This window comes from Dipteris shenzhenensis, chromosome 13 (assembly GCF_047967505.1).
Source record: "Dipteris shenzhenensis isolate YYH24624 ecotype China chromosome 13, Dip_SZ_1.0, whole genome shotgun sequence".
Classification (NCBI taxonomy): Eukaryota; Viridiplantae; Streptophyta; class Polypodiopsida; order Gleicheniales; family Dipteridaceae; genus Dipteris; species Dipteris shenzhenensis.
This window is the reverse complement of record NC_141608.1, coordinates 43285939-43296986: the sequence shown is the minus strand read 5'-3', so window position 1 is coordinate 43296986 and position 11048 is coordinate 43285939. Positions and strand designations below refer to the sequence as shown.

At 42.9% G+C, this 11048-nt stretch overlaps 1 protein-coding gene across 2 annotated transcripts; it reads right to left on the bottom strand.

Annotated features, from left to right (window-relative positions):
• Positions 1-1377: 1377 nt before the first annotated feature.
• Positions 1378-5837, bottom strand: LOC147895438 (F-box/LRR-repeat protein 3-like). 2 transcript variants are annotated; one of them, XM_087383669.1, is made up of 8 exons: positions 4504-5837; positions 3963-4088; positions 3658-3762; positions 3135-3525; positions 2844-2970; positions 2280-2333; positions 2039-2126; positions 1378-1941 (listed from the first exon to the last, which is right to left on the bottom strand). In XM_087383669.1, the coding sequence occupies exons 1-8, from the start codon at positions 5131-5133 to the stop codon at positions 1690-1692; spliced, it is 1773 nt and encodes a 590-aa protein (XP_087239795.1). In that variant the 5' UTR covers positions 5134-5837; the 3' UTR covers positions 1378-1689. The 2 variants fall into 2 exon arrangements, with proteins under 2 accessions (XP_087239795.1, XP_087239794.1); XM_087383668.1 differs by having other exon boundaries at positions 2039-2333.
• Between the last annotated feature and the right edge of the window lie 5211 nt (positions 5838-11048).

The window sequence follows — 11048 nt, the reverse complement described above, 5'->3', positions numbered from 1 at the left end:
GTCATACCAATATGCATGAAGATTTGATTTGTCCAATTTTTAAATGTTACGAGTCCTTGCATTGTTTTTTGATTCACATATTGCTCCAAACATATGTATTGATGTTTTCATTGTATTCATTTGTATAAGATCTGATTACAATGTGCTTAAAATCTTGGTTCCATTCGAGTTGAGCTTGGCTCTAGAAAGAGTAAGATATGCCCCTTGAAAAGATGGCCAAATTTCATGAGAGAAGGTTGCAAGCTTTTGAAAAACTTCCATGCATTTAAACTCAAAAACTTGCTTTTGAAACCAGGATTTCAGAGACTCACAAGCTTATTCGAATGAAGAAACTCATATGCTGAAGTTTTGTTGACTGCATAATAATTGAGCTTGACATGAAAACTTAGATGGCGTCTAATACACTCACAATCTTGTCAAATGCACTATGAAACTAGGAAATTACTAGATTAGAGACACTTCCAATGATCGATCAAAACTTCTAGGCATTTTGAACTAATGAGAAAAGAACCAGGCTCAGCTTCTAAATTTGCAATGATCGATCAAAACTTCTAGGCTTTTTGAACTAATGAGAAAAGAACCAGGCTCAGCTTCTAGATTTGCCACTTAACAAATAAAGGACCACCTGTCACAGCCTAAAATCCTGCATGAAGGACATTAGTGAGCATATATTGTAATAGGTGGTACTACATATATCTGGTAGCTAATCATCACTGACAATGCAGCAATGTTGATGGTTTTCATTCAGGCACAAGAAGCATGGTCAGTGGGTCGCTTGTGCTATGTCATTCAGGCACAAGAAGCATGGTCAACCGGTAGCTCGTACTACAATGTTCTGTGTGTTTATCTGCCAGTACTAAGAAAGAGCTTCACAATGGGAGCCTTTGACATACCATTAGAGCTTAAGGAAAGTATGACACAACAAAAAGGAAAGAAAGCAGGCTGTGTCCACTTCAAAAAGCTCCATAATGGCAGCAAATTGTACAACCAAAGGACAGGACGACGATTGTGACTGTACCCTACAAAACCATGAGCCTAAAGAAGGTAGAGCTAGATCCCAAATACTCAATTCTAAAAGCAGAAGTTGAACCCAACAAAGCTCCTACATAGGAGAACAGCAATTCGCTGCTGTCTTAATTCATTGGGAGATCTTCCAGTGCATTTCTCAAACCAACATCTGATCTTCCATCCTCCAGGGCGGCACATTTTGACAAATAATAACTGACATTGTTTCTGCTAAAACAAAGGTCAAGTTCCTCCCACTTTCCCTAAATATTTACATGCTTTGGTGCAGAACAGCTATTAAAGGATAAGTTTTGGGAAGACTAAAGCTGCCTTTCCTGCTGTGTGTAGCATATAAGTATTACCTCCTAGACGAAGGTGTTTAAACTCTTTCTCAAGGACTGAAACCTGGGAGTCCTTGCTATATTCAACCAGGAAACTAATCCACAGGTATTCTTGGGTATTCTTACATACCATTCTGCTAAGCTGAAGCACAAAGGTTGTAACTTCCTTGATTCGAGAACTTATCGTATGTAGCTGTTTGTGATACTCGGGACCACTGTGCTCAGATGAAGCAGTGTGGTTGTATACTGTTGTGTACGAGTGGTTTAAAGGACACCATTGTAACATCCTGGCTTAAGAAAGGACTTGTCATATGAAACCTTCGGCAGTTCTTCCGCAGCCACTCTAGTCCAGCTTATGTATCCAGCGAAACCTACAACCCCTATTCTCCACCTGCTCAATTACTAAAGGTGGCAGTCGACCCTTTAAATTCGGCAGCAGCTTTACCTTCTTCAAGCTTCCACAAGCCAGCAATGCAGCTCCAAAACCAGAGATGGATACATTCTTCAGATGGACCAGCTTCATGTTTTGCATACAATTGAGTTTTGCAACTGCAATCAGACCCTTATCTGTCACTGCACAATAGGATAAATTGATCTGTATCACACAGAAAAAGATAGCAGTCAATTACTGCTGCAAGGGGGAACAACCCAACCCAGCAGACACAAAACACCATCGACCTCTCATTTGATACCTGCCGAAGATTTGGACAGCATTTTGTGACTGCTAGAATTGCAGTGTCATCTACGAATGAGCACCGCTTTACATCAAGCTCCACAAGACTACCACATCCCTCGGCAACCGCAGACACACCAACCGATGAGATTAGTGTACAACCTCTGATTTCCAAATTTTGAAGTTCATGAAGCTGCGCGATCTTCAGTAGGGCAGCATCAGTGATCTTAGAACAATAGGAAAGGTTCAAAACTCTCAACCTGGAGCACCCAGATGCAATTGATGCAACACCAGCATCACCAACACCATGCGATCTGCACAGGGTAGCAAAAGGACAATGCATAAGATTGTGAGACACAGGTTTTATTACAAAGGTCAGACATATTTAAATGGAATGCACTGTAACATTGCCATTCTTCTTCCATCTGTATCCGTGCAATAACTACAATTACCAAAAATTTAAGGAAAGGCCATGGCATTCATTGTATTACTGATGCTAGATCTTTACTCAGTAGATGCAAGAGCACTGAGATGGTGTAGAACTGAGGATGCAGTAGCAGAGATCTCAACTGGTTTTAGAATCTAATGTAATAGGCAGGTGAACTAATCCTTTCCACAAACTGCCAAGCATGCTAAACTGACCTGCGCAGCAGAAGGCTTGCTGAAACTAGAACACAATGGCGCTTGTTTTTTGGGGAGGGGCGGGAGGATGCGTGGGGATGTGTGGTGTGGAGAGAGAGAGAGAGAGAGAGAGAGAGAGCAGCCTTCCAGGGTCCTCACGTCAAACTCTATCCTAGAAAGATACAAAATGTTGATCAAAATACCTGTATACATCAAACTCCAAAAGGTTGGAGCAGCTGCGAGCGATGTGTTCCAATCCTTCGTCAGAGATATGACAGAAGCCGAGCTTAAGGACTTTCAGAGCTGTGCATTTTGCTAATGACCTTAACCCTGAAAAGGCATTAAAATAGGTCAACAATCCAGTTACTCGATTTTCAAATAACATTCTTGTGTGTGGGTTAAATGGAACTTGTGTGATAGTTGATACAAATCCTTCTAGTTTTCTTTCCATCTTCCATTCCGAAGAGGCTCTGATTTTAGAATGAGCAACCCACCATTATCATCCAAGTTGCTGTCAGTCAAGTCAAGGTCTTCTAACAGCCGACAATCCCCAAGCATAGAGAACCCATCTTCACAAACCTGCCAGCAAGTTTCCATTTTCAAACTGACAAGGCCTGTGCAAAACGTTGCTATAGAAGACAAAGCAGCGCTGGTGAGGCCTTGACAGCAAGTGAGATCAAGCTTCAAAAGTTCTCGACAGCCTGCGACAGCAGCAGACAAGCCAGCATCTGTCACCCCTTTACACTTGCTCAAGCTCAGCTCTGTCAAGCCTTTGCAGTGCACACCAATAGATGAAAGGTCGGCAGCACTAACATCACAGCCATCAAATCGGACTACTTTCAAACCATCGAATCTTTGAATGCTTTTTAACAAATCATCGGTGACCTGCCAAGAAGTTCACCTATTGGATGAATACAGCCTTTAAAATTACCGACCACATAGATTTCACAAACTTGTTGGAGCACTTCTAGCCTTCTTCATCATGCACCAAAACTCTGTGGTAATGTGAACACTTACTGCCAGGCAGTATGAGAGGGTGAGCTGTTGCAGGGAAAAGGAGCCTTCAGCGAGCACCTTAAAGCCCTTAGAACTCACACTTTGGCATCTAGAAATATCAAGTATCTGCAGCGATAGGGAACATTAGATACTTTTCCTGTTTTCATTGCGGAGTAGAATGAATTGTGGAAATTTGAAGATGAAAGTGACTGCAATCTAAAAGGGTCTAACGCATAGCAGTGTAGAAAATGCCTCGTCACATGTCATTCTAGTAACCAAGTTGCTTAGTTAAGGTTCATACAACAACTCGCACAGAAGGTACTTACTTGAAGCGATCTGCAGCCGTTTCTCAGATGCGCCAGACCTTTGTCGTCAACACTGTGACAGGCCACCAGGCTTAGAATCTCCAAGTTCTCGAGGCCCGTAATGGAAGCGAGGCCGATGTTGGTGACCTTCATTGCCACAAAAAGGTCTATCAGGTTCAGAACGAAGAAAGATCTGACTTGATTACGCTCATTGGTAACTTGCAATAATGGCAACTTCACACGGTTCAGTACATAACTTTAAATTAAATATATGCCATGTCTTCGGCCGTGAACTTTAAAGGTTGCAATACCCATCAAATTTCACAGAAAGGAAATATCATGTCCTTCGATGCGGGAAGCAAAGTAAGCCATGGTGTATTCTCGAAAGAACGAAAAAAACATGTCACAGACGATAAGAAGCAACGTGCGTGGAGAAGATAGGACAGACTACAAACGAGTTACGAGACATTAGCTGCAAATAAAGAAACGAAATCGCAGGAAAATCAACGAGCAGTATATCCCGTCAAAACAGCTAGTAAGCAAGAAACGATGTTTTACACACCTCTGTATACGAAAGATCAAGACTGCGGAGCTCCCTGCAGTTGGCACCAATGGTCATAACTGCCAGGTCCGAGACCCCGGAGCACCATCTCAAGTTCAAATTTAGAAGTACGCGGCAGCTAGCGGCTATGCAGTTCAATCCAGCGTCTGTGACAGCCTCGCAGCGCGAGAGTTTCAACGATTGCAAGGCAGTCATTTGAGCAATAGCGACCGTCCCAACATCCGACACTTGATTGCAGAAGCTCAGGTCCAGATCTATTAATCGAGCACAACCACGCGCCAAGGCAGTGAGGCCGTAGTCAGTGAACGTGCTCACCTTGGAGAGGTTGAGGGAGCAGAGCTGTTTGCCTGCAAGCTGGGCGATGAGGAGAAGGCTGTTGTCCGTCACTTGCAAACAGGACGACAAGTTGAGATGCTCCAGATGGGAGTACCTTCTGAGGAGGGAAGGCATCACCTCGGCTCGGAGAAGCATTGCAGACCTGCGCGCAGTTATCCGGAGACGAAGGAATTGCTTGCAGACGAGAGACCAATTGTGTCGGTCGCCAGGATCTCTCAATTTCTCAAAGATGAACAACAGAATGTAGTCGTGGAATACGTCAAGGACGCAGGCGCGCTTGCAAGATCGATCCATAGCAGAGCTTCTTGCCTGATCACGGCTGGATATCTTGAGATTTCTTCAAAGGCTCCGGGATGCAAACAGCAAAATCACAGATGAAGCGACAAATTCAGGGGATTGTCAAGGATTCAGCGCACGTTCGGGGCAAATGCACAATGAAAAGGAAGAAAGTAGGCTAAGTCTGCGAGCGATTTGCTCCGAAACGATGCTCAGGAAGCAGCTGTGAAGCTATGAACCCGAGAGCCATCTTACGGACGAGCATCGCCATAGCCTTCTTTTTCTTCTTTTCTCCGTGTCCTTCTCCTTCTCCTTCTCCTCCTCCTTCTCCTACTGCAGAGCCAAAGGCGCTTTAGTTGAACCTTGGATTCAAAGCGCTCAGCTGCTGCTGGTAATCAATCGCCCGTCCCAGGAACATCATACAAGCAAAAAGCTCCGGAGCAACTCGAGACGCAGCTTTTTCATCGGTGCACATCCCCCGCCCGGGGAACACCGTTCCGTCGCCAAAGCCGCGAATCTACGGGCAGCTCCTCAAAACCGGTCAAACAACCGTCCCCGGGTCGTTACGAGAGGGGAAGAAGCGTGAGCGGCGAAAGGGGAGGAATGCATGAAGCTACGACCTGAACTGGGAGATCCTGCAAAGGAAAGGGGAAGGAATGGAGGGGGGGAGGGAAGGACCGAGCCGGGATGGAGATGGCGAGGAGAGGAGGCTATGGCGAGGACAGAGGGGTTCAATCTGACTGCGCTTGCATAAAACGATGCTACTTGTGTTGTTGGGTGCAAAAACCAAGCTTGCCACTTGGATGTGTCCCATTTTTGGGAGAAAGTGGAAAACTTAAAAGAGACGAATCAGACGATGAAGGTTTAGGAAGTACCCAAAAGTACATGAATTACTAATAGGGGAGGTGTAAACTGGACCGTAAACTGCGGACCCTATGGCACGTTAGAGCCTACACGTGTTGCCACCTAACCTATAGTAGGGTACCTGCATTCGTACACGGCTGTCCCAGCTGGACCGGAGTAAGGCCGGTAAAAATAATTTTTGACTTTAAAATACCGACATGCTGCACAGCGGACAGGCATCAACTGGATACTGTGTGTGGGGCCCTGCTCTGTTTTTGCTCCCCCGGGTCCCGCCTTCCAGAACGTACCTTCCCCCGTACCACCCAACCTTGTCCCCGCCCGTAAAGTCCCCACTCCCAAGCTTATGTCCTTTTAACCATTGGAATCCCTGGCCCACTCGTACGCGTTTCTTCAAAAGAATGGAAGAAATCGTAAATGGTGGCGTTGGTTAGAATTTCAGGATGTTTGGCAGGGTTGTAGATTCCCTAAGGGCTTTTTTTTGGCCTGCCCTTACAGGGTAGCCTTAGCAATAGTTCTACTTTGGCAAAGCTAAAATAGGGCAGTTTACTCCACCCTTTCACTTGAGAGATTAATTGAACTTCACTATCAAAAAATGAATTGATATTCCATCCTTTCATCTAAGATATTAATTGAATTTCACTTATTAATTTGACAACATTAGTTTTTGGCAAAACTCAAGGAAGCTTCTCAAAGTACCATTAAGTCAAAACAATTCAAATATGAAAAATTTTGGACCCTAATTAATCCTCTCAACGTACCACCAAATTAAATATATACATTATTGATTTAAATTGGCTTATGCAATAGTTAGAATATTTTAATAGCCTTTATGCTTAAGTGTACCACAATGCCTCATGTGAGAGAGGTCTTTTAGAGGAGTCTTGGACATGATAAGTGTCATTTTTCACAAATTGATATTTTCTTTGAAATCCACGTATTTCATGTGCCCATGTAAGATTCATAATCTTTCTATAGATTATTCAACTTAAATTGAAGGCCTTTGTGTGCAGACTTCATATTTACCCAAGCAAGGGAAATGACTTCTGATTAGTAAAGGATCCACTTATCCTCGATGGACTGGCAGGGAGATCAATCACTTTAACTTACACTTCTCACTACATTCATTGACACTACCTTATTTGATGCTTTATATATGGAAATTAGATCAATGGGATTTGCTCATCAATTTTAGGAATGTTTATAGGTTCATGGATAATATACTTATTGTAAATGTGAATTAACCTACTTCATTCTTTGACCCTGCACATGGGGGCAACCACGACCCATGGTGGATCTACCCCCTATAATTTTTTTGAGATAAAGGAAACAACAGATACTAAGTCCTTGTGCCCAGATGGCTAGATGATTGGCACAAAGGCCAATTTTGTAAATATGAATATCACAGTCACTGAACGAGATAATGGGAATGCATTTACAGCCAAATATGACAAGACAAACTCTCTCCCATATCCGATATGTAAGTACATTTGGGCTGATCCGAATGGACCAAAATCCTTTGCAAAAAAAGTGATACTATGACAAGTAATGTCACCAACTAATTAAAACTCAATGCGTGCATCATAAGGGATCATGATAATTGTGAGAACATTGCAACTGTGAAGACATGGGAGTGAGTTCAAGTTTTCTCTCTACATTCAAATGGAGTGACATACAATGGAGAGACAAACAATGACTCACCATAGTTTGGGAAGAGTTTTGATGACCTCATTAACTGTCTAGAAGACGGGGATGACCTTGCAGTTGTCGTCGCTGCCTTTGGGGAGAACGAGGAAGATGACCCATACTTTTTGTTACAGTGCACAAAACCTAAGCACAAGGTTGAGCTAGCATTTAAGGATAATTAGGGAACAACCTATGAGAAGTGGGATGTAGTATTCATAGCTTTTTGGTACAAAAAAACATCCAAGAGAGGACGCAATCACGAACTGCTACATAAGAGTCCACAAACACTTGTCTACTCTCATCTAGTAAGAGCTATAAAGTTCTAGATGCAACTTGTGCCACAATGAACGAAGGGCAAGAGTGTCTTCAAATTGAATTTAGGCATGCATGAGCACATCTTGAGGTGTCTTGGAGTAGTGGACGAGGATGACTGAGATAGTAGTAAGAAAATGTAGTCTCATTGCAAGGAAACAATATTCCACTTATCTTAGAAAATGGAAAATGTACATGAGACCACTTCTTTTAGTAAATCCCATGCTTGTCTTTACTATATCCCAAACAAAAACCATGCTCGTTTTATTAAATTATTTTTGTAAATACCAAACGATAAATCCCATGCTTGCTTTTAGTATATCCCAACTAACCACCTGTTGGTTTTGTTAATTCCCATAGTTACTTGTTTTTAGTATATCCCAAACAACCACGGCGCTGGTTTTATTAAATTGTTTTTGTAAATCCCAAATGATAATGTTGAGATATCGAGCTCCACTTGTGATATGCTAGGGTGACTGTTGTGCATTTATGTCATCGACTTGTTAGCTGTAGATGTGGTTGGTACACCGCCCATGAATTATTAATAGCTGGATGACAGCTATCTTTATGTACTCTAGTTAGTGGCTCAGTTAGTATGCCACCTAGGTTAGTTGAGTTTGGTTTCGAGACCCACATAAAGGATTCACCTATTCCTTTTGTACTAAGAGAGAGTTCTTTTGGCTTTCACAACTAAGAAGAGGAAAACTGTTTTCAGCCTCCACCCTTGTGTGTATTCCCCCATTGTGTATGTGAGAAAGCTGCAAGTGAGACTCCTTACTTCTCTCCCACTCTCTTCACATGGTATCAGAGCTTGGTTCGTGGTAAGGAGCTCAAGAAAGCAAACCAAGTTTGCGATGTCTTGGTAAGAGGATCAATATTGCTTTCCTTTTTCGAGGCCATTTCGGGGCCCGTTTTGGTGGCGGAAGTTATTTGCAAGCACTCAGAAAGGTGCCCTGTTTTTGTTGTGCGACCACTGTTCTGCAGGTTGGTGAAAAGTTTATGCAGAAATTGCATCGTATGCTTATGCGCAGAGATATTGGGAGTGATAGAATCATTCTTATTGCATGTTGATGCAAAATCGTCACTAGGAAGTGACTGTTGTGAAGATTGTGGGAGAGAAGGAAGGAGTCTCACTTGCGGCTTTCTCACATACACAATCGGGGAATACACACAAAGGTGGAGGCTGAAAATAGTTTTCCAACCAAGCTACCTCACATGCAGCCATTGCTGCACCCCTGTACTCAGCCTTTGTACTCGACAAGGCAACTGTAGGCTGTTTCTTGCTGCTCCAAGTGACTGCAGCACTCCCAAAAGAGAATACATATCCATTGGTAGATCGTCTATCAGAAATACTACCAGCCCAATTATCATCAGTGTATCCATGCAACTGTATCTGAACCCCAGCCTCATAAAATAGTCCATACTGCAATGTGGACTTCACATACATGAGTATGCGTCTAGCCGCATCCAAATGCGGTTTCCTTGGAGCCTGCATAAACTAACTTACCAATCCAACAGCATAGCTCAAATTTGGCCTGGTAATAGTCATATAAATCAAACTTCCTACTATGCGTCTGTACATAGTAGGGTCTTTCAGAAGCTCACCTGCGTTTGTGATCAGCTTCACATTCTGCTCCAAAGGAACTGAAATAGGCTTACAGCTTGTCCTCCCATATTTGGACAGCATGTCTAGTCCATACTGCCTCTGCAAGAGCTGTATCCCACTTGGTGATCTAATCACCTCAATGCCCAAGAAATAATGCAGCTCTCCCAAATCCTTCATCTCAAATTTCTGCTTCAATAGCATTTTCACATGAAGGATATCTTCATCACTATCACCTGTGATGATCAAATCATCAACATAAATGACAAGCAGCATAATACCTTTCTCTATTTTTCTCACATAAAGTGAGAAATCTGCCTTGGAAATCTGAAAGCCAATAGTGACAAGATACTGTCCTATCTTGTCAGACCATGCTCTAGTGCAAAAAACACAGCTTCTACCTCACAAGGACAAATCTGCAAAACTGATGAAAGTGGTATTTGACCACACAGTCACTTCCTAGTGACGATTTTGCATGAACAGGAAATAAGGATGATTCTGTAACTCCCAATATCTCTGCACATAGGCATATGATGCAATTTCTGCAGCAACTTTTCACCAACCTACAAAGCAGTGGTCGCACACCAAAAACATCGCCTTTTTTTCAGTGCTTGCGGAGAACTTCCGCCTTCAAAACGGGCCCCGAAATGGCCTCGAATCAGAAAAATAAAGTCACCTAGGGCTTTGCCCTGACCTGCAGCATGTATTGCCCTCTCACCACACCGCGAAGGGCATCTCAATCTGAGACAATGCACTCTTGCACTTTTCGGTTGTGCTACCTACAGAGATTTGCTCCCAAACTCGAAAAAGGAAAGCAACACTGGTCCTCTTACTAGGACACTGCGAACTTGGTTTGCTTTCTTGAGCTCCTTACCATGAACCAGGCTCTGATACCATGTGAAGATAGTGGGAGAGAAGGAAGGAGTCTCACTTGCGGCTTTCTCACATACACAATGGGGGAATACACACAAAGGTGGAGGCTGAAAACAGTTTTCCTCTTCTTAGTTGTGAAAGCCAAAAGAACTCTTGTACAAAGAAATAGAAGAACCCTATATGTGGGTCTCAAACCAAACTAAGCTAACTAAGGTGGCATACTAACTGAGCCATGAACTAGAGTACATAAGGATAGTTGTCATCCAGCTATTATTCATGGGCGATGTACCAACCGCATCTGTAGCTAACAAGTCGGTGACATAAATGCACAACGGTCACCCTGGCATATCACGAGTGGAGCTCGATATCTCAACAACTATGTGGTCAAATACCACTTTCGTCAGTTTTATAGATTTGCCCTTGTGAGGCAAAAGTTGTGTTTTTTTGTAGTGACAAAATATTTTTGTAGTGTTCTCTGATGCTCTTTCACAGATAGTCACTAAAATGCTTGATAAGAATAACTTCCCAGCATGGAAGTTTAGAATGATGAATTTCCTTAAGGAAAAAGGCTATTGGGAGTTCATTACTGGAGCTGAAC

Bases quoted from the DNA above. Each gene is read 5' to 3' on its own strand.
- LOC147895438 (XM_087383668.1), bottom strand. From the start codon at position 5,133: ATGGATCGATCTTGCAAGCGCGCCTGCGTCCTTGACGTATTCCACGAC. The intron at 4,089-4,503 runs GTGTGTAAAACA...GTGGCAATGAAG, and splicing joins TTGATCTTTCGTATACAGAG to GTCACCAACATCGGCCTCGC. The intron at 2,971-3,134 runs GTGGGTTGCTCA...ATGCCTTTTCAG, and splicing joins CAGCAACTTGGATGATAATG to GGTTAAGGTCATTAGCAAAA.